Source organism: Dreissena polymorpha, chromosome 12 (assembly GCF_020536995.1).
Source record: "Dreissena polymorpha isolate Duluth1 chromosome 12, UMN_Dpol_1.0, whole genome shotgun sequence".
NCBI lineage: Eukaryota > Metazoa > Mollusca > Bivalvia > Myida > Dreissenidae > Dreissena > Dreissena polymorpha.
Genome location: NC_068366.1, coordinates 40,191,385 through 40,217,532, shown reverse-complemented (window position 1 = coordinate 40,217,532; position 26,148 = coordinate 40,191,385). Strand labels below are relative to the sequence as shown.

Genomic DNA, 26,148 nt, shown 5'->3' with positions numbered 1-26,148 from the left:
AAGAGCATTATAGTATATTCGACGTAATGGAAAAAACAACATTTATATCAGTTTTATTTTGGAAGAAAACAAACACACGCAAAAAAGAGTTACTGGCAATCACATGTCAGGTAAGAGGCTGAACGGGCATGGTTATGGTCAAAATCTGAAACACAAAATTTAAGTTAAAATCACCATGGTAAATATTTTTTCATCTATTAACAATAATGCAAAACTGAGCGTGTATATTCATTTGAAGAAACAGAGTCGAATTTATTTATTTATTCCTTAAATTTTAAAATATGTTAATTCATTGCTTGGCAAGATTTGATAGAGAAAGCTAGGTTCTCAAGGCTTAAATATACAGTTTTATCCCACTTTTACAGCGAATTCGGTTGATTAAAGCCCCATTGATTAAATATCATCTATAATCAACGGCAGGAAATGACGTCAATATTTCGACGAAATGACGTCATAAATCCAGCGAAATAATCCAGTCAAACTAATTTTGTTTAAATAAAAAGGTTTACAAATAAAAAGTGGGATAAATAGAATAATAGATTAGTGTTGATTATAGATCAGGTTTATCATGCTCGACACGAAAACGAAAAAGCACTCGCCAAGGCTCGTGCTTTTTGTTTTCTAAGCCTCGCATGATAAACCTGATCTATAATCAACACTAACCTATTATTCTCTATTTATCCTATTACCAGATGAAAATCGATAGTATAACAACGATCGTATAAACTTTAGCTTCATACTATCGCTATTTTTAGATCAGATTTGGGGTTTTCCAAAAATTGGAGGATCTGTTTTTGTCAACTACGGAAAGTTTAAATCGTCAAAAAATGCGATATTTTATAATTACTAATGGGAAAAGGGGGGAAATAATAGGATAAATAGGTGAAAATCGACAGTATAACAACGATCGTATAAACTTACGCTTTATTATATCGCTATTTTTAGATCACACTCGGGTTTTTAAAAAAAATGAAGAATCTGTTTTTGCCAACTACGGAAGAACAAGAGATTGCCAAGCAATATTGTCCCCTACCGGTGAAACTCCACCATTGTCAGTATTTTCTTTATATATTTGTTGCCATAGCAACCAGAATTCTTGACGTAGAAACAAAATGAAATGACTCGCATACTCTTTATAGTACTCCGCGTTACATCGTATAGCGGAGTACTTTTGTCCTGACGGACATGAGAAAACAAACCGGTTTTGCGAGTTTGTTTTGTGTATTGCTATTTATAGAAATAAATAGCGATAGAAATCAGTTCTAGCGAAGGCGTCAACGTGGCAAGATCAAATTCAAATTCATGTTTTGTATGAGTACATTTTTATGTATATATTGTATATCCATAATTGTTTTATTTTATTTTTTATGTTATGTATATGCTCGGATAAAGGCCGTAATTCCGATATTCTGAAGAATGGTCTAAGTGCATTGCTACGTGCCCCACGTTTCTTCCTAGGTAGGGAATAAACCCACCATAAAAGGGAGTTGTTCGTGGGCGGCTACCATTCTTGTGACGAATATATGGTTAAATCTGTAGTTGATGCTTTATCGTAATGCGGTTTAATTTTAAACACAATTTACTGAATATTTACTACAGATTTTACCTGAGCATACATTTATGCGCATGATGAAAATGCGCATCAATTATACTTGTAATTTCGTATTACTGTACCTGCTTAATGAAAATCAAGATTGTCTTGAAACTCTGTGCACATGCGGCCAAAATATATGCGTCTCTCGCAAATCGCACAACAGTGTTGTTGTTTGTTTGTTTGAAACATAGTTAGGACCCATATTGCCATCTATTCATGTTTCAAGTTTCATGAAAAAAATATGAAGAACTTTTTAAGTTATTGCATGATCCAGAAAAGTGTGACGGACTGACAGACTGACAGAAAGACTGACAGACTGAAACACAGAGCGCAAACCATAAGTCCCCTACGGTTTCACCGGTAGGGGACAATAAAATCGGCAAAATAAATGCGCTACCATGGTTCTAAGCCTCGCGTGAAAAACTTGATCTTAAAACTAACATAATATTCTCTATGTAACATTCACATGTACAAACATGGCATTACATTCGTGAACACTGACAAAGCGCATGTCATAACAATTAACGCCATAATATATTAGTTTTCAATTCATCTGCGTATTTAAAATGAAATACCTACATGTATAATGTAAATTTTGATATCTGAACTTTGACCAGCATGACCTTGCCATCGCAATAGGGTTGGTTTCCAACATGCTGTCTTTACAAGATTATCATTTGAGATGCCTTTTTAAATGAGGAAGATACAGTCGCAACAAGTTGTACTATAAATGACTTTTGACTCGTAAGTGATACCTTCACGAAAAAGCTATTGACAGATATACAAGGAATGTCATGCTGTCTAAACACAGTGTTTCAAAGGGTTGGATAAATGATGAAGATACAGTCCCAAAAAAGCTGTTTCATGTCCATTTGTGACTTTGAGCTTTAGATTTAAATGTTGTGCTGATGGTGATAAGTTGTGGCGGATTAAATAGAAATATCCTTCCAAACTTATACAAACTTTCACTTAAATTAATGGCCTAGTACTAAGAGTTTTGCCTCCCTACTCCAATAATGCTATTGTCAAACACTGATCATTTTTAAGATAAATGATGAAGTTACAGTGCCGACAAGTTATGGCTATATTTAACATATTTCCCTTAAGTGTGCCCTTCAACTTTGATTTACAGGCACAGATACTGCGAACTAGATGGCATGCCATCTACAATGTACTATAATTCGCCTAAAATATTAAAAAGTTACACGTCAGAAAATATATTAGGATGGACAGACACACTTTTGCATTTTTACAGCAGACTAGTGGACTACCAAATGTTGCCTATTTCAGTGGAAAGGGGCAGAAGAAGATAAACGATTTCTTCCCCTCTACCTACCCTGGTTTTCCTGTTAAACTGGGCTCCACAATCTGCTTGAACGATGAAGAAAGGGATGTAAATGTCGAGGTAATACGTGTTGGAGCGAGTCTGTAGGAGAATGCGATCCTCGCCTAGATCTAGACTGATACTGGAACACACTTTCTGGAAATATGGCAAGACACATGAGGCATATACATTGATACTCAAAGAAGGCATTTTTATAAACATTAAGAAAACAATAATTTTTTTATTTTTGGTTAAAATATAATACTTTTAAGCACCAATGGATGAGTTTCACATTCCAAAATCCAATGATTATCATGATGCAATTACTTATCAATTAATCCAAAACGAGGCATGCAATGAGCAGTTCTATAGTGGTAAAAACTGTCTGCAAATTGTACGCGCCATTTTGTGTTTACAATCTATAAGTTATCATAAATTACTTCTGGGACAAAAAGATAAACTTAAAATGTAAAATAACCCTTATTATATTAGTCAAGTTTGGCAGATGAGAAACAATTCTTTTCTTTTTAGTTCACCTGTCACGAAGTGACATGGTGAGCTTATGTGACCGTGTGATGTCCGGCGTCCGTTGTGCATCCGTGCATGCGTGCTAGCGTCCGTCAACAATTTGTTTGTGTAGACAGTAGAGGTCACAGTTTTCATTCAATCTTGGTGAAATTTGGGTTGGAATTGTATTTGGTTCACCTGGGGTCAAAAACTAGGTCACTAGGTCAAATAATAGAAAAACCTTGTGTAGACAATAGAAGTCACAGTTTTCACCAAATCTTCATGAAATTTGGTCAGAATATTAATCTTGATGAAATCTGGGTTGGGATTGTATTTGGGTCATCTAGGGTCAAAAACTAGGTCACTAGGTCAAATAATAGCAAACCTTGTGTAGACAATAGAAGTCACAGTTTTCGGCCAATCTTTATGAAATTTGGTCAGAATGTTTGTCTTGATAAAATCTAGGTTGGGATTGTATTTGTGTCATCAAGGGTCAAAAACTAGGTAACTAGGTCAAATAATAGAAAAACCTTGTGTAGACAATAGAAGTCACAGTTTTCGCCCAATCTTTATGAAATTTGGTCAGAATGTTTATCTTGATTAAATCTTGGTTGGGATTGTATTTTGGTCATCTGGGGTCAAAAATTGGTCACTAGGTCAAATAAAGGAAAAACTTTGTGTAGACAATAGAGGTCACAGTTTTTGTCCAATCTTCATAAAATTTTGTAAGAATGTTTATCTTGATGAAATCTGGGTTGGTATTGTATTTGGGTCATCTGGGTTCAAAAACTAGGTCACTAGGTCAAATAATAGAAAAACCTTGTGTAGACAAAAGAGGTCACAGTTTTCATCCAATATTTATGAAGTTTGTTCAGAATTTTTATCTTGATGAAATCTGGGTTGGGATTGTATTTGGGTCATCTGGGGTCCAAAACAAACTAGGTCACTAGGACAAATAATAGAAAAACCTTGGCTAGACAATAGAGGTCACAGTTTTCATCCACTTTTTATGAACTTTGGTCAGAATATTTATCCTGATAAAATCTGGATTTGGATTGTATTTTGGTCATCTGGGTTCAGAAACTAGGTCACTAGGTCAAATCATAGAAAAACCTTGTGTAAACAATAGAGGCCCAGTTTTCATCAGATCTTAATGAAATATGGTCAGAATGTTTGTCTTTTCTTAATATTGCGATCTTGTTCATTATAGCAAATAATGTACTTTTGTATTTTCCTTACTTCTTGTTAAAATTGCTATATTATATAGCAAATAAGGTACTTTTGTACTATTTTCCCTTTTGTTATCCCCTATATTTAAGTTATATTGGAGGGATAAGAGCTTTTTGTGGGTTTTTCCTGCATTTAAGTATAATTTTGTCTTTTTATCAATTTCATATTTTACTGGAATATCCCAGTACCTCAAATATCATATTGTTTTAGTTTTCTTTCCATTTGTACTCTTATTAGTTTCCATTTACCGTGCACTCCCTCTGATCCAGGGGACAAAACCATCCTAAAATAGTACTCCTATACACCCAAATTATCTCCATTAGACCAACCCAGAGGTATTACCCCTGCTGGAAACCCCCACTCACACCAACCTACACTTCCAAAACTTCCCCTTTTAGCCCCCAGGGTGGCAACTTGTATTTTACCTATTATAAATAAATGCATATAGTACTGTACATAATGTAAATAATCTACTTTTATACATAAAATAGTTGTTTTGTTTAATTTTTAACTGTAAAGTACATTGTTTTACTTTCAAATTTTTATGTGGCCCTATAAAGGTGACCGTTTGGCCACTAGTAAGTCATTACTTTTATTATTCAAATATTATTATTGACTTTCTTTTTAAATATTGTCATAACGCCACTCTGGGGGACGTCTCTTCTTCATAGCCCAATACTCTACTAGAAGTTTCATACAGACAGGGTCTTATGTTGGAGCATTACGGCTATATTCCCTGTCTGCAAGTGTTCAACATTGAACCACACATATAAATAAATATTAATTACAATACAAAATACAATTTAAAACTAAATTACAATATAAAATACAATTGTGTGATATTTATCTCTATAAATGCATGTTTACATGCAAATCCCCTTTCATATAGGACAGCTATTCAATCAGGCTCTACCTTTCCAAATAATAAATGTTCATTAATCCTATATTTCTCCATTGCTTCTGTGTCCTTATTTATCATATAACTCAAACATTAGATTACATCTATCTTTGGATTGTATCATGTATGTAGACAAATAGTGGCAATATTGAACCACTTTGTGATCTGGAGAATCCCTAAAATATTAATATTTTTGTTTTATTTCAAACATATTACACATCCGTGTAATTCTTTTCTTTTCAAATAACATATAATTGAAAGCAGGCCTTATCCGCTCCATTTTGGGAAAACGCCACACTGGGAATTTGGGAATTTCGCGTCGTGAAAAACCCCATTTTGGGGAAAAAAAATAATCACAGAACTTGCTCAATTGGGAAAATTAATCGTATGTCAATAGTGTTTCTTATATTTCAAAGAAGCCATTAACTGGTAAATAACGACTGTTTTGATAACATATCAAAATATTATGAACATGTGTGATAAGTGCAGTTTTTTTTATCTGATTTTGGGTAAAGGGCCTGGCCTTTCTTGAGGTGAAAAAAATCTTAAACAATCAATTTAACATATTTTACTGTTTTTAAAACAAATTCAAGGCAACAGATAATTTAATTATGCAATATTTTCTATTTTCTACACTGGATCAGGTAAACTTATATATTTAAAGGTTAAAAAAAATATATATATAATTTTTTATTTTTTTTTTTATTTTGGAATTGGGAATTATTTTTTTCAATTGGGAAAAAAACAACCAGATTTGCATTGGGAATTGGGCCGAATTTCGGACCCGTGGCGTAGGGTGGAAAAGGCCTGAAAAGTAATCCCATCTGATATTATAAACATCTAAAAACACAGATCACAAAGTTAAAAGACTCCAACAACTCCATTGCAGCATATGCTGAACAATGGGTGTAGTAATGATGATGCCACATATAATAGTATGTGTTTTCATCATCACTACTTATGCAAATTGGGCTATTCTCTTTCTTTTTAACACAAACAACATCAATAGAATAATAATAATAATAACTAAAATAATAATATAACATCTTCATAGTAGTTTAATAATATAAAACAATCATTCTAAATGCAAATAAATTTAAGTACTAATGAATGTAATTATCATTTTTTGTTCCATATATTTCCTATCATGAAATTCAACATTGTTTACGTTATAAATAGCAAACTTAATGTCAAGGTCATCCATTGTGCAAATTTTTCATTCCAAAACAGATTGACCTACTTGCTTTAGTAAGTTAAGGAATTCCGACCAATCAGCGCCATGTTTTTAAAATGCAGTCAACCAATAGAAAATCTTCTCTTTTAGCGTTGTTTTATATGCTTAGATTCTTGAGTATCTCGTTTATATTCAACGTTTTAAATTGTTAAAAGTAAAGCTATTTTTAAATTATTGTATTTTTATTAAAGCACCGCATCAACACTACAAAGTACCCTATTATGTTTATGGTTCAGCCCAGTTCAATCGACCAGATGGCCGTTTTCGACCGTATTAACACATAGTATATATGTTTAGCAGTGTGCTCGGGCAAGGGTTTTTAACCGAAGTCCCGAGGGTAAACAACCCCATTAGTTAGTTGGATGTTTGTCTTGTTAAAATCTGGGTTGGGATCGAATTTAGGTCATCTAGGGTCAAAAACTAGCTATCTAGGTCAAAGTTTAACAAAACCTTTTGTTGACAGAGGTCACAGTTTTCATCCAAACTTAATAAAATATGGCCAGAATGTTAATCTTGATGAAATCTGGATTAGGATTGTATTTGGGTCATCTGTGGTCAAAAACTAAGTCACTAGGTCAAATCATAGAAAAACCTTGTGTAGACAATAGAGGTCATAGATTTTATCTGATCTTAATGAAATGTGGTCAGAATGTTTATCTTAAAAATATCTGATTTTGGATCGTATATGGGTCATCTGGGGTCAAAAATTAGGTCACCAAGCCAATTCTAGTAAAACCTTGTGTAGATGAAAGAGGTCACATTTTTCCTCACGTCTTAATGAAATTTTGTCAGAATGTATTAATTGATGAAATCTGGCTTGGGATTGTATATGGGTCTGATAGAATTTAAGTTGATGTAGCAAGGTTAGTAAGGTGAGCAATTCAGGGCCATCATGGCCCTCTTGTTTTTAAGTAAGACTGGCATTTGATGTAATCCAGCCAAACCTTGTCTAACAGATAATAATCAAATATGAACACATGACCACTTAGTAACCAGAATATGTATTATTGAAACATAATTTTCAGATGACATGTGGAGATTACCGGTATGTCATCAACAAGGTATCATACCAATCAGTAAAGTAATCTTGGATTTCTTGTTTGGACAAAATGACAGTTAATAAAATTTGGTAACTGTTTAGAAAAAGCATTTAGTATATTTTAGAGAAAATAAAAATGTATTTGAGACAACATATACATAGTTTTGCTATTCATGATAAAATAAGGCTATGAACTGTATGTGCATTTTTGCCAGGATCTATATAATATTGATAGAAAGATCTCTCATGAGTTCACAAAGACACTTAAAACAAGAGATGTGTTTGTCAGAAACACAATGCCCCCTATTGGGCCGCTTTGATTTTTTGTTTGACCTTTGACCTTGAAGGATGACCTTGACCTTTCACCACTCAAAATGTCAGCTCCATGAGATACACATGCATGCCAAATATCAAGTTGCTATGTTCAATATTTCAAAATTTATTGCAAACCTTAAACCAAGGTTATGCAAACCTTAAACCAAGGTTAAAGTTTTGGGACAGAATGACAAACAGGCCAAAAACAATCTACCCCTGATCATTTGATCCGGGGGAATAAAAATATAATATTAATTCACACAGTTTTTTGCAGGGGTATCCATTTGTAAACTAATATGTAATTTTTTGTTTTTTATTTGCTCGTTATCCTAAGTAAGTGTTACCAATTTTAAGAAAAAAGGAAGACCTTGTAAAAAATCAAGTTAGTATCCTGTATATATGGTGTTTGTTTTTTTCAACAGTGTCAATTGATACTGCGATATTTTTTTTTTAGAAATATGAAATATGATTGGGCTGTAAGTCAGGCATATTAGATCTTCATGCAAGCTTTTTAACATTTTTATCAGAAGGTTTGCAGACTTAAGTCCTTAAGTGAGATTCTGGAAACCTTCTGGCATGTTTGCAGTAATAAGTCCTTAAGTAAGGTGACTCCCCACATTGGGAGGTTACTCACCACATTGAGGAGTTTACTCACCACATTGAGGAGTTTACTCACCACATTGGGAAGGTTTATCTCTGCCACCAGGAACTCTGGATGACCTTCTGGCGGCTCCTGCACAATACGGTAGTCTGGCTCCTTGCCTCTACAAAATGCAACAATATGAACATTAACAATCAACACATTTCTTCAGTGTAAACATATTTAAATATGTTAAAATCATATAAAAATCATTAGGTCTGTAGGGGTTCAAACAAAAATGTTTTTAGTTTTAAATCTCTTTATTCTAGATAAAGATGTTCAGTACTATAAAACAGTTTAACTAAATGCTAACTATGAAGATGATATATTTGTGCAAAGGCTATAGTTCATGAGGTATAGATGTATAGGTGGTATAAACATGATTCAATTCATTACATTTCCCCATGGTCTCAAACAGAACAAATTAGTAAATGACTTCCAAAATATTCTATTTCAAAATTAGTCTATATTTAACAGAAATTTGAAAATAAAAAAAAAATATGTTACAGAAGACCTGTGAAAATGCATGCATATATAGAGAAGCCTCTTAGCAATATGATTTGCTCACTGTCAAGAATGCTTGCAACGATTTAACAAGCTGCACCATGGCCATGTTTGACATTTGACCTCTATATGAACTTGACTGCTGCATAAGGGGAAAGGACTTGCGTGTAACATGATTTCTCCTCATGGTAAACTTTTGCAACAAGTCACTTTAAAATTCAATGATGAATTATAATATTGTAGTTTTGGCTTACTCTAAAATGTTCAAATCTGACCTTTGAACTTTTGGAGTTTAACCTTGGCCTCTGTGCTAGGGACATTGGTCTTACAGGCGAAACATCATTTCTATATGGTGAAAAAATGTGCTACGTTATTTTAAAATTGTATGAACATTGATGAAGTTACAGTTTGGACTTGACCTTTGACCTGTATGTTTGACTGTGACCATTGATCCAGATACATGGGTCTTACACCACACCCATCCCAAGTTATTTAAAATGTTTATGATGAGTGATAAAAGAACAGTCAGGACAAGCTTTTTACGGTTCAGATTTTACTATGGGTTGTTTTATAGTCAAATGTTTAATTTGACTTCAAAGTGTGCTCTTGACCATTGAGGAAGGGAGAGAGAGAGAGAAGTTAAAAGCAACATGCTTTCTACACTATTGTAAACATTGGTTGTAAGTTTTTAGTTTTTCCCTGCACAACAAAGCTGTGAAGTTTACTGGTTTCCATGTAGCCATTTGGCAGTCAGGCATTGGAATTCTGTTGAAACCAATTAGAGGCATCAACGTCAAATTTCACAGGTAGATAGAACTCATTGCAAGAAAGTGCCGTGCACAAGAGGCACTCATGCTTTAATAGTTAAAGTGTAATTGCCATTTGTTTACTTTGATATTTAAATTTTGTCCACAGCTTATGTCAAAACTAAAAGTGGTATAACTGCATCCGTAGATAGACCTCATTATTGGATAGTGCGGTGAACAAGAGCTATATCTTTTGCTTGCATATTTTCAGAGTTATTGCTCTTGGTTAATTCTTATAATAAAAAATATTGTCAATATTTTGAAAACTACAATGGAGATGAACTATAATTTTCTTCAAGCTGGCTTGTTGTAAAAGTTAAGGAAAAATAATGTATGACATGAGATTTTTTTCTGGGCAGATGAAAAAGGGACATGCAAATTAAAAAGTTGAAAACACATGTACATATAATTACTTGGATTTTATATCCTCAGCTGAAGATGTTACTTCTTGAATTAGTCTCCCAGGCTTATTTGATGTTTCTCCATTTTGTCTACAATATACAATATTCAAATATAGTATGGTAATAAGTTCAAACAATATTATGTTACTGATAACAAATTGTTCTAGACAGATTGTATGTGGTGTTCAGATTTTTTTGACTTACCACGATATGATGTTACATGCCTATATTAAAAATGCTGGCTTTGTTGTTTTAGAATTTAAAAAAATTCTTTTCATTTGATTACTCTATTTAAATGATATGTAACTTAAGGCCTCACCAGTTTTGACCCCATGGGCATGACTTAAAAACAATTCGAACAGGACCACTAAATGATGTTACGTACCAAATATCGATGCTCCTGGACATGTGATTACAGATAAGATTTGTTCAAGTAATTTACTATAGTTGTTTTATACAGCATTTGACCCATGGTTATGGTCAATTTAGACCCTAGGGGCATAATTTATGAAATAAAAATATGTACAGGACCTCTATCTGATGCTACATACTTAAGTTCTGAGAGCTGTGGTTTCAGAAGAGGTTTTTTTAAGTTAATATATATTAAGTCCATTAAATCCCCTGGGGAATGGTCAATTTCACCCCAGGGGCATGATTTAAGGATCATTCCTGTGAAGTGGTATGAAGTTTTGTTTAAATCTCAAAAAAATAGTTTGGGAGGAGATGGTAGAAAAGATGCTCCCAAAAGCTCAGCCTGTGCATGGCACAGGTGAACTAACAAAAAACTCAGCCAACTTAAGAAATACACATTATTCTGCGAGAATTTATTTGACAATTGCTTGAGCTTTGCTTTTGTATTTATGAATAATATGCTGAAAAATGTATTCATTAAAGCAAACATTACCCTAGTATGATGAAATGAGACCATGCATCAGTCTTTTTTTGTCTCAAATAGAATTGGGACTGTGCTTCTCATGCCATACGAACTGTACCACACACAATAAACTGATAAATATAATTGGTAAATCATGCTAACATGATTTTTTGTCTGCTAGCTGCTATACGCCGTTATACTACATATATATGATAACGGCATATAGCAGCTTGCATACAAAAATACTACAACACACTCTAATAAAAATATTTGGTACATGATGCTAATCTAATATTTTGTATGCATGCTGGAATTATCCTATATCACCTACTTGTCCATCTCCATGATGAAAGGTTTAGATTTTGTCCTCACATTTTGGACCTGAAGCGTCCCAACAAACTTCCTGTTCTTTAAAATAATCCATTCTAAAACAAAAGCAAAACAAATATGGGTATACCTACTGAATTTGTTAATGACCTGTAAATTTGTAAAACCTGGGTAACCAACCTCAAATCAGTATAATGTACATGTGCAGTAATTAAAGTGTCAAGTCTCTCACTAGTATTTTATCTCATTAACAAGCATGTATTAATGAAATATTACCATGGCGTAAAACCTCAACTGCAGAAAAGCAAACACAGGTGATACAATGTTGCAATCATGTACACAAAGCAGTTCGCACAGGCTAATCACTGTTATGAGGAATGACTCTTTCCCCTTTAATGGAATTTTAGGTTTAAAAGAAGTCTCTTCTTAACAAATATCCAGTTCAGGTGGAAAGTGTGGTCCCTGATTAGCCAGTGCATACTGCACAGGCTAATCTGGGACAACACCATAGCACAAGCATTAAGCCCAGCTTTCCAAGAACTTGGCTCACACATTGGTACCTCTACTGAGCTGGATGTCATATTTGCTCTCGAGTCCCTCCATCATGACAGTGAGGAAGAATGTCCTGAACAGCTCACTGACTCCCATCTTCTGCATGAACTCAGGGGAGACCACCACGTCATAGGCTGTACACCCTCCACCCGCTACACATGGTAAATAACAGAAATAAACAAACAATTTTTTAGTACACCCTCCATCTGCTAACAATTTACAAATTCATCAATTAACAGACACATACCTAATTTTAAATTTTAAACCAGTGATTTTTTACTAATTTATCTGAGGCATTACATAGGCCTCTCCCCCCCCCCCCCCCCATGAAACAGGACCCTTCCTAAACAGAATCTCAAAACAAGAGCTGTCACCATAGGATGACTTATGCCCCCTATAAAGGCTTGATAGAAGTTATGAGCTTTTTTGAAACCTAAACGCAGATTTTGAAACCTAAACGCGGACCCTAAGTTCAAGGTCAAGGTTACAGGGGTCAAAATTTGTGTGCGTATGGAAAAGCCTTGTCCGTATACACATGCATACCAAATATGAAGGTTACATCTCAAGGGACATAGAAGTTATTAGCATTTTTCAAAACCTAAATGCAGATTTCGAAACCTAAACACGGACCCTAACTTCAAGGTAAAGGTCACAGGGGTCAACATTTTTGTGCGTATGGAAAGGCCTTGTCCGTATACACATGCATACCAAATATGAAGGTTATATCTCAAGGGACAAAGAAGTTATGAGCATTTTTCAAAACCTAAACGCAAATTTCGAAACTTAAACACAGACCCTAATTTCAAGGTCAAGGTCACAGGCGTAAAACATTTTGTGCGTATGGAAAGGCCTTGTCCATATACACATGCATACCAAATATATAGGTTATATCTCAAGGGACATAGAAGTTATGAGCATTTTTCGAAACCTAAACGCAGATTTCGAAACTTAAACGCGGACCCTAAGTTCAAGGTCAAGGTCACAGGGGTAAAATTTTTTGTGCGTATGGAAAGGCCTTGTCCATATACACATGCATACCAAATATGAAGGTTATCTCTCAAGGGACATAGAAGTTATGAGCATTTTTCGAAACCTAAACGCAGATTTCGAAACCTAAACGCGGAACCTAAGTTCAAGGTCAAGGGGTCAAAATTTGTGTGCGTATGGAAAGGCCTTGTCCATATACACATTCATACCAAATATGAAGGTTATATCTCAAGGGACATAGAAGTTATGAGCATTTTTCGAAACCTAAACACAGATTTCGAAACCTAACCGTGGACCCCAAGTTCAAGGTCAAGGTCACAGGGGTCAAAATTTTTGTGCATATGGAAAGGCCTTGTCTATATACACATGCATACCAAATATGAAGGTTATATCTCAAGGGACATAGAAGTCCTGAGCATTTTTCGAAACCTAAACGGACAGTCCGATCACTATATGACCCCTTTTCTTCGAAAGGGGGCATTAAAATGATGCAATTTTCCCCAAATTGTATGTAACCCATGAACATTTTTTGCCCGTTTCTCAGTTTTGTCAATATTTTTTTCCCCCAAAAAGGAAGGCAAGCCATTTCCCTAGATCAACAAAACCTAAAAACTCTTATAATATAACTTGATTAAAGCATTAAAAATCTATTCCAGCACATAGGCCGGGTGATATTTGAATTTATCTCACCTATTTTTTGCTTCATTTCACAACACAATTAATAGGTCATTACTGACCTTTATCCATCTCAGCATGTGATTCCCCTATAGACATGGGGATCCTGTAGCCAGTAGGGCCATCACACTCACCTTTATCCATCTCTGCATGTGGTTCCCCTATAGACATGGGGATCCTGTAGCCAGTAGGGCCATCACACTCACCTTTATCTATCTCAGCATGTGGTTCCCTTATAGACATGGGGATCCTGTAGCCAGTAGGGCCATCACACTCACCTTTATCCATCTCTGCATGTGGTTCCCCTATAGCATGGGGATCCTGTAGCCAGTAGGGCCATCACACTCACCTTTATCCATCTCTGCATGTGGTTCCCCTATAGCATGGGGATCCTGTAGCCAGTAGGGCCATCACACTCACCTTTATCCATCTCAGCATGTGGTTCCCCTATAGCATGGGGATCCTGTAGCCAGTAGGGCCATCACACTCACCTTTATCTATCTCAGCATGTGGTTCCCTTATAGACATGGGGATCCTGTAGCCAGTAGGGCCATCACACTCACCTTTATCCATCTCAGCATGTGGTTCCCTTATAGACATGGGGATCCTGTAGCCAGTAGGGCCATCACACTCACCTTTATCCATCTCAGCATGTGGTTCCCTTATAGACACGGTGATCCTGTAGCCAGTAGGGCCATCACACTCACCTTTATCCATCTCAGCATGTGGTTCCCCTATAGACATGGGGATCCTGTAGCCAGTAGGGCCATCACACTCACCTTTATCCATCTCAGCATGTGGTTCCCCTATAGACATGGGGATCCTGTAGCCAGTAGGGTCCTCGGATTCCAACAGTTTGATAAGGTCTTCATCACTCATCTCTTTAGGGGCTGGAACCTTCAATAAATTGAGCCACGTTCTGATATAATTTGTCTAAATGCATGTGCGTAAAGTGTCGTCTGTGACAACACTTTTAGCCTAAATTGCATTTGTTTCAAAGAAACCTCCTTAAAAAAATGCCATAAAAGTGGAAAGTGTCGTACCTGTTTAGCCTGTGCACACACTTATTTTTGGACGACACGTTAGGCACATGCAATTAGCCCATTTTTCCTAGGATGCATCTCAAATAAAAGGCAATAGAGTGAACAAATATTTTTATGCTGGAACATTCCACTGGCAGTGTTAATAATTCCATGCTTGCATTTTATACGTGTGTGAAAAACATTGTATCATGTTAATGCAATGAGTTTTTGGAATTTGAACTGGAATATTAATGATAAATCAATATGGACTATTAATGATTAATCCATATGGACTATTACTGATTAATCAATATGGACTATTAATGATTAACCAATATGGACTATTAATGATTAACCAATATGGGCTATTAATGATTAATCAATATGGAATATTTAAGATTTATCAAGTATTTATCTGTTGAACCAGAGCAGTTACAGTGTGATTCCTCAATACCAAACTCTCTTTAAACAGGTATCGTCTGATAACATTCCCGTCAAGTTTTTGGCTTATATGTTTATGTGAGAAATCCACTGGATACTGGACTGTCTTATATACCAAACTGCTATTGCGTTACAGGTCTTTGAAACAATTGAATAATTTGGAGAGTTCTGTTGTTATCGTTATATTTTGTGACACTACCAGGATTGCTTATATAAAGTGTAAAATACACCGCTCACTGTGAGAGCATGGATGGCCAAATGGTGTAAGTGCAAGACTTTAACTCCAATGGTAAGTGATTCGAGCCCAGTTTAAGATTACTTTATTTATTTCTTTAATTGAATTCATTTTTTTACTTAAGCTATTTAGTTCAAATGTTTACATTTATCAATTTAAAACACTAAATGACAAACTTCAATACATGCCAAAATCTGTAAAAAGGTCTCTTTAAGTCATTGTGAACATAACACTCCATGACAAGAATTCTGTTTGGATCATTTATATGTATGTGATAAACATTTAATAGCTTTAAAAACAATCAATAATCAAGATCAAAATAATCACACATTGATCCAAAACGTAACATTAAGTAATCATGCTATAGCTTGTAAACGTTAACCTGACTCAAACAAGCAAACAACAACACAGTTTTCTGGGAAATGTAAATTGCAATGCAATAAACTGCTTACATTTTCTGCTGTACAAATGTTGATGAACACCTTTTCTTTATTTGAATTCTTAGTCTTGATACAAAATCCTGAAAACATTAAAAGTATGTCATTCAAAGAAAACCAGTACTATAAACTATATCATAATGATAAATACAATTAGTTTAACAAATGTGAGTACATGTATTCGCAAATTCCATAAAAATGTGTTTACTCAACAATGTCATTCTGCAACATTATAACAAAATTTTGCAAATACCAATATTGTGTCAAATGATATTATGTCATATATATTGATATTTTTCCCTCTGAATTTTTATGCACGAGGCAAAGTTGTTTTCTTCCAAATGAAAGTATAAATGACCGCCATGCTGACTAAATTCTGTGTATTGACGTTTGGCAAAAAATGTAGGCAATACATACATTTAAACCGGGCTGGCTAGCTCAGACATAGAGGGCTGGACTACAAATGCAAGGATCGGTAATTCAATCACCTGCATAGACACTTTACTTTTGAGGGGATTGGTTTAATCGCTTTGATATATTCTTTCTACGGGAATTTCCCCCTACCCCTGATTTAAGTATGGCTGTTGTGAGTTACTGGCATGAGTATGTGCTCTTAGTATTTATACACAGCTTACCCAGGAAAGCGTGAGTTGGTAAACTGACCTCAGAGATATTACTGAAATACAGCTGTATGTAATGGCAACAAAATCAAACAAAACAATAACGTTATAAAACAAATGCTACAACACTTGAACAGTCTCCCCCCTCACCAACTTGCCCGAAGCAAACAAGTTAAACAAAATTCAGGTAAGTGTAGGTTCTAAAATTATATAGTAGCACATTTTATGACTTTACTACATAACATGAGAAAGTACGCTTAAAAGTTGGCATGAAGACTGTCACAAAATCGGTAAAATATAAATAAATGCTTTTCTATACAATAAAGGCAATAAAAATGCTCACACAAACATACCTGGTTTGGGAGTGACCTGTGTAGTTGGAATGGATTGATTCAAGGCAGAAAGGAGACCTGGATCTTCTGTCTATGAAATATAGTATTACAAATTGAATCACAAATAATATTTATCTTACTCACAGTAACTGTCTCTGCTATACATAGATTCTAAGGTTCAATGTCTTAGGTAATGAGAGATGCGTTGATAGGACACTAATTCCTCCATATTCTACTGTTCACCTCTAAGAGTGACCCTTACGAAAATTTAGGCCCTGCGGCAACCATTAGCGGCTAAGTTGCAGCAATGTTGCGGCTCAGTTGCCGCTACTAGTTGCCGCTTTGTAGCCGCTCTGTAGTATTTTGTATGCAAATGAGCTTTCTGGCTACTAGTTGTGGCTTGGTTGCCGCTACTATTTCTGGCTATGTTGCCGCTGATAGTTCTGACTCTGCTCTGGCTACTAGTTGCGGCTCGGTTGCCACTACAAGTTGCGGCTATGTTGCCGCTACTAGTTCTGGCTGTGCTCTCGCAACTTATTAGGGCTATGTTGCCCCTACTAGTTTTGGCTATGGTCTATTGTGAAAGTGACCTTGACCATTGACCTAGTGACCCCAATTTCAAAAGGGGTCATCTAATGTCAAAGGCCAATGAGCTGGTCTACCGACAGACATCCAGCAAAACAATATACCCCCAGCCCCTCTTCTTCAAAGGGGGGCATAAAAATTAATAATTTGCATGATATATACACTTCAAAGCAGATGCACAATTCCTCACAATTTTTCCTTGGGGTTATATAGGTATAGACCTGACCATTGTATTCTACCAAGTACTGACTGATGCTTGAACCTTGACAGCCACAAACATATATGAACCTACAATACCATATTATAATTTGCAAAGCAATGCATTTTCTACTAAGAGAAAATTGTATTATTTGCTCTAGTTATTTTTATAACAACAAATTTCATTCATTTTAATTTAACACATTTTATTAAAGAAAAACATTCTTATACAGCTAGAGATGAACATTTAAACATTTCAAAATATTGATTAATTTGCTCAATTAAGTGATCTATATATTGAGAGAGCCCAAACAATTAGAACAATCTTAGAAGTAGACCATCTAAAGAGCAACAATCCATATTTTGATTGTAAAAGTTATTGAGTCCTTTTTTGGGTATGAACAATCAAATTTAATATTTCAATAGTGCAGGTTTTTATTTCCAAAGCCATGCTTTTTCATTATTATACACCAATTGAAACTGTATTAATCACCACAACTTATTTACAATGACTTTAACTCTTCCCCAGTAACTTCTTTTTGTTTGTTAGATTCTTCAGCCATTTTGAATTTTTGTCTGAAGACATCATCAGTGATGTCATGACATCATACACAATATGATGTCATTCTACAATTGTGGCTACCTTCTGGCTCTCAAGTGCCATTCTATTGACAAAGAAAATGTTCTGGCTACCTTCTGGCTACTAAGAGCCACTAGTGGCTACTATATTCCTTTTGTGTTTTCAAGATTAATATTAAAGTATTGGTTGTGTCTACCATCTGGCTCATAATTGCACTTTTTTTATACAAGAATATGCTCTGGCAATCTTCTGGCTACTATGGGCCGCTAGCTGCAACTATGAGCCGCTAGTGGCTATAAGAGCCACTAGGGGCTTCTAATAGCCATAAGATTGCCACACGGTAGCCGCTAGCGGCTACTATTGGCTACTTTCTGGCTAGTAGTTGCGGCTACAAAAAAAGGTAGCGGCTTTGTAGCCGCAACATTGCGGCTACATAGCGGCAACCTTTTGATTTCTGTAAGAGGAGTAATGACCATTCAGATAGGAGATGTGATTCGTGAAACATGCTTTCTCATTAGTCTGGTCATTTGTGGTAAGTTATTTTAAAATTGACTGATGAATGACAAAGTTACAGTCTGTACAATCTGCTTAATACCTAAATGTGACCTTGACCATTGAAAAAAAGAAATGTGATACACCCAACACCCCGTATCATCATGTTGGTTATTTGTGATTATGAAGTTATTTTAAAATTGAATGTTGGATGACAAAGTTACAGTAGGTACAAGCTGTTTTATACCTAAATAACACCCATGAATTATGGAGAAGAGTGTAACACCCAAAACTTTGTCTCATGAAACTTTACTTTAGTTACAAACAAGTTTACAACGCATACTGAAATATTATAACAGCCTTGTGATAACAAATTGTGGGTTCTGAATTAATGCCACTTACTGCTGCATTCATTAACAGCTGGTTAAGCATGGCCTCCCTATCTTCAAGGTTGGAGTCCAGAAGTGAAGGGTCCATGATGGCTGAAGTCATTAAACAAACAAATTAAAGAAAATGCAATAAGTAAACATATGTTTTTCTTTTGCAAGGAACACTTTAACTCAAAAGTAAAAACTTGTCACAAACACTGATTCTCGCAGTACACATGTTTTAACAGAGACATATCCACAACATATTTGAGTGTTTTTACAGTGGACAAAATAACAAAGGGTAGTTATTCTGCAAAAAAATGGTTGCAGCCAACACTCCTTCCTTTATCATCGTCCACACATTACGTTATTTAACTGTTCAGTGTTCAGATAGTTGAAATAATCCAACTCCCAGCTATTGACCCTCCAGGTCGCTAGCTGTACGTATGTACCCATAAAAGCTCAGAGCATTCAAGAAGAACTAAATGTTCAGACTGAGAGTCGTATTTTTACATGAAACATTTGTTATGTTTTACAGTTTAAACCCTGCTATGTGTTTGTTGTTATTCTTTTTCGAAGAAAAGAATCCAGCAAAATAGTAATTTTTCTTTTCTTCCCTACATGTCAGTGCCTGCTAAACTGGCTTTTATACCATGTTTAAATTGATTGAGCACTTGGGGTGGGAGACGCTTGAATCACGACGGACCAAAGAGCAACTCATTATGATTGGGCAAAAATTGTGTCTTTTAGACAGTTCACATGTTTTCACTATATACAGTGGAACCCCTCTAAACCGGATACCTCCGGGACCGAGAGGAAATTCCGTTTAGAGAGGATTCCGGTTTAGAGGGGACATTGACTTTTCTTACTTTCAGAAGGTCAATTACATAGCCTTATGTGGAAAGAACACTTTAAGCAAATTGTCATAGTTTATTTATATATATACCATTCATTTATACTGCATCACATAAGAAAAACACATCGCTTAATCTGTTGATTAGAAAGCAATATCAGTCACAACATTGATCGAACAGTGCACCCTGAAAAACAAACAATGGTATACATGCATACATTTGTTAGGTGAATTTAATTCCTTTTCACACTGAAAAACATGTCGCCGACTTTTTTTGCACGATATCCCCGATCGTCAACTTTCCTACCCAATATTTCTCTGACAGCATCTTGAGTGTAGGTTTTGGCAACATCTCTGACTCTTTTATCAGTTTGATTTTGTCTTCTAAAGACAATAAAATTCCATGCACCATCGTTTAGAAGGAGGTTCCGACATTTTTAGTCTTAGTTATCTTAATTACCAATTTTAAAATCTAAATGAATATCTAAATGCAACTGTGTCAAGAACTCTGCAAATCACCATTTTAAATGACATTAAATTAGCAATTGTAATAAACAACATAAAATTAAATAGCATTAAAATTATTAAAATTTAGCATGGCTCCCTCTATCAAAAACAAAACACACTAAAGAACTCTATGTTTATTATCAGTAATAATAATCAGTATTATCACATCTATTGAGCGATATGTACATCACAGGACAAGTATCTTTAAATTGTTTTGCGATTTTTACAATTTGCAAATTTTTCAACCACCTTTATTAATTTCACGCGTCTTTAATCCCCTATTCACAACTTTTTGACACTAGGTCTGAGGTGCAATAAACCGGCCCTGAGCTGTTTAGAGAGGTACAATTACGTATGGAATTACCCAATTTTGATCCAAAGAATGACCGGTATTCAGAATTGAGGGGATTCCAGTCTTGAGGAGATATTTTCACATGGTTTTATATGGAAAAAAATGGGACCGGACAATTTATCCGGTTTAGGTTTAGAGAGGATTCCGGTATAGAGAGGATCTGGTTTAGAGGGATTCCACTGTACATATACAGAAAACTGCCCTGGTGGCCAGGTTTTTCCACCGATCATGACCATTTTCGAACTCGTCCGAGATATTTATAAAATCACTGTTTAGAAAAAAATTCATGATGCTAAGGCAAAACAGTGACTTCTAGGGTGTTCACAAGCTTTCTTTACCATATAAATACAAGGAAATGCCCCCCCCCCCTGGCGGCAATGTTATTTTACCGATCCGAACCATTTTCAAACTCAACTGTCGTATCCAGAAAACAAATGTTCAGACCAAATTTCACGAAGATCGGACCTAAAATGTGACTTCTTGAGTGTTCACATGTTTTCAATATATACATATAGAGAAAACTGCCATGTTTTTTCACCGATCTCGACCATTTTCAAACTAATCCGAGATGTCAATGAAACCAATGTTTTGACCAAGTTTCATGATGATTGGGTAAAAATTGTGACTTCTAGAGTGTTTCACAAGGTTTCTCTATAGCCATATAAGGAATACTGCCCCGCTCCCTGGCGGCCATGTTTTTCAACGGACTGGAACCATTTTGGAACTCAACCAACATATCATTAAGAAAAACATTTGACAAAGTAACATGAAGATTGGGCATCAAATGTGACTTCTACAGTGTTCACAAGGTTTTTCTTTTTTTTTTGACCTAGTGACCAAGTTTTTGACCCAGCATGACCCAGTTTCGAACTAGGTCGAGGTATCATTGAGACAAATGTTCTGACCAAGTTTCATGATCAGACAATAAATGTGGCCTCTAGAGCGTTCACAAGCCAAAATAATGATGACGAACGACGCACACACGACGGACAACAGACGTTGTGCTCATGGTGAGCTAAAATGTGTTTTATCAGCAAAATCCACGAACATGTGTTTAGTCAACAAAGTCATTTGGCAGCATTATAACAAAATTGTGCAAATATGTAAAATTGTGTCAAATAATTTTATGTAATAGATATTGATGCTGATTTTGTTACCAATGGATTTATATGCCTGAGGCAAGGTTTTCTTCCAAATGAAAATATCAATGACTCTCATGCTGACTAAATTATGTGTATTGAGGTTAGGCAAATAATTTAGGCATTACATTTTTTGAAACCGGGCAGCTAGCTCAGTTATAGAGGGCTGGACTACAAATGCAAGGATCGGTATTTTTCTATCCCTTGCATGGACACATAACTTTTGAGGGGACTGGGTTTGAAATTCTTTCTAGGGCCATTTTCACCATACCCTAGATTCAATATGGCTGTTGTCAGTTACTGGCATAAGCATTAGCTCTTTGTATTAATACACAAGCTTATATACCCAGGAAAGCGTGAGTTGGTAAACTCACCTCAGACATATTACTGAAATAAAACTGTATGTAATGGCAACAAAATCAAACAAAATAATAACTTTATAACACAATTGTAACAACACTTGAAAAGTCTTCACCCTCACCAACTTGCCCGAAGCCTGAGAAAAGTTAAACAAAAACCAGGTAAGTATATGTTTTTAAATTATATAGTCGGGCAAGTAGCACATTTTATGACTTTACTACATAACACGAGAAAGTACGCTTAAAAGTTTGCGTGAAGACTGGCACTATATCTGTAAAATATAAATGCTTTTCTATCCAATAAAGGCAATAAAAATACTCAGATAAACATACCTGGTTTGGGAGTGACCTGTGTAGTTGGAATGGATTGATTCAAGGCAGAACGGAGACCTGGATCTTCTGTCTATGAAATATAGTATTACAAATTGAATCACACATAATATTTATCTCTGCTATTATAGATTCTAAGGTTCAATATCTTAGGTAACAAGAGATGTGTTGATTGGACACTGATGATTCCATATTCCACTGTTTACCTCTAAGAGTGAGTAATTACCATTCAAATACGAGTTTGAGATGTCAATAAAAGTTATCATGAATGTTATTTTGTACAAAATGTTGGCATATAACAACAGATTAGTGTTTGAATTTCAGTGTTGAAACAAAACTTCTCTACTGACGGTATTTTGCTTAATAAATCCATAATATTTTACCGATTTCTTTAATTCAAGAAGCAATATTTGCAGGATAGACCAGACCAATAAATGCATAATTGCAGTATGATATTAAGAGAATTCTCTATTTTATATTCAAGCTTTTTTTGAGTGAGCCTACATAACGCTCAAAAATGGCTATTTTTAGAGCTTGTTTCCACGCATATCTTAACAATGTGTTACACTAACCTCTTGAAATTTTCTATTTCATGCATATAAAATTCCTTTATCAGCACCAATACCATGTTTTTACCCGATAGGAGTGGTCACGTGATACGTGCAACATGCTGTCTCATCAGTGTGGTCATTTGTGGTAAGTTATTTTAAAATTGACTGATGAATGACAAAGTTACAGACCCTACAATCTGTTAAATACCTAAATGTGACCTTGACTATTGAGATTGAGAGATGTGATACACCCAACACGCCGTATCATCATGTTGGTTATTTGTGATAATGAAGGTATTTTAAAATTGAATGTTGAATGACAAAGTGGTCACCTTACCGGACAGGTGGGGTTTTCTCCGGGTACTCTGTGTTCCCCTCTCAACACACGACCACACTAAAAAATACACATGTATGCACAATTGTTCATTTATGGCGTTTTTAACCACATAAAGGCAATAGTTCTATGCAAACCTGCTATAACATTCACTACAAATGTGGTTACCTGGTATTGAAACATCACACCGCAAAGGAACACAAACGAAACAGGTGCAATTATTATCGGCTGCAGTCATTACGACAAAGCATGAGCGCGTGACAAATTAGACCATTGATTTAGGAAAATGAGCATTACACACAAAAACTTTGTCTCATGAAACTTTACTTTAGTTACAAACTAGTTTACTACGCATACTATAATATTATAACAGCTTTGTGATACACAAATTGTGGGTTCTGAATCAATGCCACTTACTGCTGCATTCATTAACAGCGTGTTTAGCGTGGCTTCCCTATCTTCAAGGCTTCTGTCCGGATGATAAACGTCCATGATGTCTGAAGTCATTAAACCCAAAAAATAAAGAAAATATATAAGTAAACAAATTGTGTTCTTTTGAATGAAACACTTTGGGTACAAAAGTAGAAATATGTCACAAACACCGATTCCCCCACAACACATGTCTAAACAGAGACAAAACCACAACATATTTGAGGGTTTTATACAGTGGACAAAATAGGAAAGGGTTGTAATTCTGCAAAAAATGGTTGCAGCTGAAATTCCTTCCTTTATCATCATCCACACATTATCCTCTATTCCTATAACTTCGTGCAGCCTTGTAAGATTGTGTAATTTTTAATGACGTAAACTTCTAAACAAAATTCGAACGCACATGCCTGCAAACTGTTCACTTTTGTAACGCGAGAATTTCCACAGCCGATAAGACAACAATCATGAGGAACAAACAATAAATATGATATAAATTGTCCGTTTTTCGGACCTCATTCCCATTAAAATAGCCTAAACAAATCTGCACATTTCCTTGACCAGACAAACGTGGCTATGTTTGTCAATGTTTTGATCGTAAGGGTAGTTTCCCTTACAGGCCCCGTCTAGTATATGTATCTGTTATGAGTACTTTGCATTACAATACGATTAAAGCATGCTGTGTCAGGGCTTATTTTCCTTCTTTGGAATCCGCCGAAAAACGGCCCTTTCCCCTCGGATTTGTTTTCCCCTCAGCAGGTAAATTTTCCCCCAGACTTCATTTTTTTCCCCTTAAAAAAATAATTTTTTTTTTGAAACTTTAAATACATAAGTTAACCTGATCCAGTGTAGAAAATATAACATATTGCATAATTAAATTATCTGTTGCCTTGAATTTGTTTTAAAAACAGCAAAATATGTTAAATTGATTATTTAAGACTTTCCTATTTTCCCCAAAATCTGGTGTTTCGCGTGATTTTTTCCCCCCAAAATCCGGCATTTAGCGCGATTTTTTTCCCCTCAAAAAAAGGCCAGGCCCTTTCCCCAAAATCAGATAAAAAAAACCTGTGTGTATACGGAAAAGTTTACCCCCAAATAATGACGTAAGACCATACGTTAAGATCGTGACCAGGGTCTATTGTGATAAATGTTCTCATTGCGTCCATTTGGGATTTTGTCACAAAACAACTATCATTAGAATGGGTGACAGCTTTTTATTCTCCCATTGTGAATATAATGTTATTTAGTTATTTTCCGTTAGTAAATACACTTTATCTAGACATCTACATATAGATGTCGCAGTTCATATTTCGTTTTTATGAAGATCAGTTTTGTTTAAACCATTCTGTTCAATAAAATTTATTCAAGAAATTCATCTAAAACAACACATATTTAATACAAATAAACACATATTCACAAAGACATATATCGGTTATTGTAAACGCATCCCAAAAAGAAATAAATCATAAAGTACATATCAAGTTAATTACTGTCTAATGATTTTTCATGAAAGATATGCCTTTTAAGGTGCACGAACTTATATGTTAAGAGACTACGTTATTTAACTGTTCAGTGTTCAGACTAAGAGTCGTACTTTGTTCATTTGCTACGTTTTAACCTTGCTATGTGTTTGTTTTTATTCTTTTCCGACGAAAAGAATCCAGCAAAATATTAATTGTTCTTTTCTTCCCTACAAGTCAGCGCCCGCTAGACTGGCTTTTAAACCATGTGTCCGAAAAAAGATACTACGAATATCATACCAGATTACTGTGGTAGAAATTCTTTATATTTACGAAAACAAGAGCTCTAATTCTAAAACATTTATCAACTACAACTTACTTGTTATGTCTACGGACAACAATAGTGGATATCAATTAAAATAAAATCAAAACCCTTGCAAAAAAAGACGCGTTGTTACTGGTATTGTTTACAATCATGGAGGAAACCATCAACTTCCGGGTTACCTTGACCTTGAAAGATGGCATCCGCACCTATGCAAGCTGTGCAGCCGAATTCTGTGAAGGAAATATTTAAAACGCTTAGCTATGGACCTGCACCTGAAGCAGACAACGTAGCTCAG

The 26,148-nt window shown here is 35.3% G+C and overlaps 2 protein-coding genes across 5 annotated transcripts in view; one reads left to right on the top strand and one right to left on the bottom strand.

Annotated features, from left to right (window-relative positions):
- Positions 1 to 26,027, bottom strand: LOC127853036 (PIH1 domain-containing protein 1-like). 4 transcript variants are annotated; one of them, XM_052387165.1, is made up of 14 exons: positions 25,908 to 26,027; positions 24,060 to 24,139; positions 23,646 to 23,702; positions 22,761 to 22,830; positions 19,252 to 19,331; positions 17,016 to 17,085; positions 16,058 to 16,125; positions 14,687 to 14,804; positions 12,254 to 12,397; positions 11,698 to 11,791; positions 10,505 to 10,582; positions 8,818 to 8,905; positions 2,931 to 3,074; positions 1 to 145 (listed from the first exon to the last, which is right to left on the bottom strand). In XM_052387165.1, the coding sequence occupies exons 2-14, from the start codon at positions 24,132 to 24,134 to the stop codon at positions 107 to 109; spliced, it is 1,125 nt and encodes a 374-aa protein (XP_052243125.1). In that variant the 5' UTR covers positions 24,135 to 24,139; positions 25,908 to 26,027; the 3' UTR covers positions 1 to 106. The 4 variants fall into 4 exon arrangements, with proteins under 4 accessions (XP_052243125.1, XP_052243127.1, XP_052243126.1 ...); XM_052387167.1 differs by lacking the exons at positions 17,016 to 17,085; positions 19,252 to 19,331; XM_052387166.1 differs by lacking the exons at positions 19,252 to 19,331; positions 22,761 to 22,830.
- LOC127853030 (aldehyde dehydrogenase family 16 member A1-like) overlaps positions 25,996 to 26,148 on the top strand; it is a 37,527-nt gene continuing 37,374 nt past the window's right edge. The window contains exon 1 of the mRNA XM_052387156.1: positions 25,996 to 26,148. Coding sequence (XP_052243116.1) covers positions 26,047 to 26,148 — 102 coding nt within the window. The 5' untranslated portion in view covers positions 25,996 to 26,046.

Bases quoted from the DNA above. Each gene is read 5' to 3' on its own strand.
- LOC127853036 (XM_052387165.1), bottom strand. From the start codon at position 24,134: ATGGACGTTTATCATCCGGACAGAAGCCTTGAAGATAGGGAAGCCACG. The intron at 16,126-17,015 runs GTATGTTTGTGT...TAATGTTTTCAG, and splicing joins ACAGGTCACTCCCAAACCAG to GATTTTGTATCAAGACTAAG. The intron at 8,906-10,504 runs GTAATTATATGT...TGCATTTTGTAG, and splicing joins GCTGAGGATATAAAATCCAA to AGGCAAGGAGCCAGACTACC.